Genomic DNA, 2040 nt, shown 5'->3' with positions numbered 1-2040 from the left:
GGTTTCATGCTCTGAGGTCTGAGCTGCTAAGAGCAGCGTGTGGGGCTTCCTCCCCCGGGCCTCCTTCCCGCTGAGCAAACCCAGCCCCACAGCCCCCGCAGGTCGGCTGCCCACCTGCCTCTGAAGCCTGCTGCCCAGGTCCAACCCAGGCCAGGGGCCCCCTCAAACACGTACCGCATATGATGGGCGCAAACACGGCCATGCCTTTGTACTGCTGCTTAGAGACAGTTTTGCTCAAGATGAGCCCTCCGAAACTGGGGAGAAAGCAGACGCAGCCCAGTGGCCAGGGGTTCTCTCGCGGGGCCCCCATCGGCCAGGATCCCCGGTCTCGGCAGACAGGCGGTACCCGCCACAGCCGGCCTGGCACCCCCGTGTCCTCTGCACCCGACTCGAGCTTGCCCATCCCCACCTCCGATCTGGGTCTCGGCTGCTCCAGAAGCCATCCGAGAACGTCAGCCCGTCACCAGACACACGAGTGCCCGCCTTTCTGAGGCCGTGTGGCCGGCTGGGCCCTGTCCCGTGACGCCTCCCGAACTGCACTAAGATGCTCTTCGGTGAGACGGAGCCGGCACGAGTGCTGCCTCGTGCCCACCCTTTGTTCTCGGAAAATGCTGCCCGTGCGCCGTGGGCTGCAAAGGCTCTCCCGCCCTGGGGACTTCTCGGAGCCCTGGAGAAGCTGGGTCAAGTCGTACAAGGAGCCGGGCGCCTTCCGGAGGCAAAGACGGCCACGCTACCTCTCCTCCCTGAGAGTCGAGGCCAGGGGGACGCAGGAGAACGGAGTGGGGAGTCACAGTGCACGAGCAGGAGAGGGGCCCCGAGAACAGGGCTGGAGGGTGGAGGGCCTGGGCTCAGCGGAAGGGCCTGAGGTCGAGGGGTCAGACCCCACGGCAGCTGTGCTGTGCGGAGTGACCAGCGGATGACACGGCCGCGGCCTCAATGAGGTCGGGCCGGCAGAGCTCTGGCAGCTGCGGACGGAGAGCGGGGTCCCGTGGCACCACCGCGAAGGGGAGGCAGGACCTTCACCGGACCTTCCCAGCGCCGCCGCCTCCTGTCCCCCTGCTGCTGTGGCAAGTGTGGACAAGGTGCCCTCTCTGAGGATGAATGAGGCCCGGGGTTCGTGGTGAAAGGAAGAGGAAAGTGGAAAGGTCTGACCCAGCCAGTCCTGGGGTTCCTACGGAGCCCACGGCTACACCTCACTCTGCCCCAGACCCCGAGGCCCCCAGCGTCACCCGTGCTCAGGGCTTCGTGGCTCCCAGGGAGGCGGCGGAGGGGGTGGCCGTGGCCCAGCGCACCTGCTGACGAGCATCGCGAGGACGATGGGGACCCAGCCGAACTTCAGGATCTTGACGACAGGCGGGCTCTGCTTGGCGACGAGCAGCCACAGGGGGGTCAGAGCCAGGAGGCCGACGCAGACCAGGGGCATCAGAGACCGGCTGTCTGGAAAGAGAAAGGGGACGACGCCGCTCGTGGGCCAAGGCCAGAGCGCGGGGCAAGGCCTGGGCCGCGCAGGGCAGGGCGGGCTGGGGATGGAAGGCACCAGAAGTCTGAGGGAACTCCTGCCCCACCCCACCTTCCAAAGACCCTTTTCCATCCCACTGAGCAACTGGGAGAGCTCCTCGTGTCCCCCAGTCCTGCCACGCTCACCTCCCCTTCTCTGGCGTTCTTGCTGTTTCTCCGTGCATGTGTGGAGTGCCACAGAAATAACCAAATTTCCCCGTTAATTGCAGCTTTGACCAAGGCCACTCTGAGTCTCTGGCCACCTACAATTACTGTCTCACTCTGATTGTTCTCAAACAGTGGTTTGCCATTGGCCACAAATCTGCTTCTTCCAGAGATTCACGGAAAGGACCCTGACGAGCGCTCTTGCGTCCAGGTTTCTGACAACCTTGGAGATTACACCACCGGACTAAGTAAAAATTTACAGAACTCCGGCCGGGCGCGGGTGGCTCACGCCTGTAATCCCAGCACTCTGGGAGGCCCAGGCGGGAGGATTGCTTGAGCTCAGGAGTTCGAGACCAGCCTGAGCAAGAGCGAGACCCC

At 64.4% G+C, this 2040-nt stretch overlaps 1 protein-coding gene across 1 annotated transcript in view; it reads right to left on the bottom strand.

Moving 5' to 3' along the window:
- SLC41A3 (solute carrier family 41, member 3) overlaps nucleotides 1–2040 on the bottom strand; it is a 10754-nt gene that overhangs the window by 949 nt on the left and 7765 nt on the right. Inside the window, exons 4-5 of the mRNA XM_012658381.1 lie at nucleotides 1293–1437; nucleotides 175–254 (exon numbers count right to left, since the gene is read on the bottom strand). Of these exons, the coding sequence (XP_012513835.1) occupies nucleotides 175–254; nucleotides 1293–1437 (225 nt within the window). The remainder of the gene's footprint in view (nucleotides 1–174; nucleotides 255–1292; nucleotides 1438–2040) is intronic.

Source organism: Propithecus coquereli, unplaced genomic scaffold (genome assembly GCF_000956105.1).
Source record: "Propithecus coquereli isolate 6110/MARCELLA unplaced genomic scaffold, Pcoq_1.0 Scaffold584, whole genome shotgun sequence".
NCBI lineage: Eukaryota > Metazoa > Chordata > Mammalia > Primates > Indriidae > Propithecus > Propithecus coquereli.
Note: the sequence above shows the minus strand (reverse complement) of the source record. Positions and strands in the feature narration are given on the sequence as shown.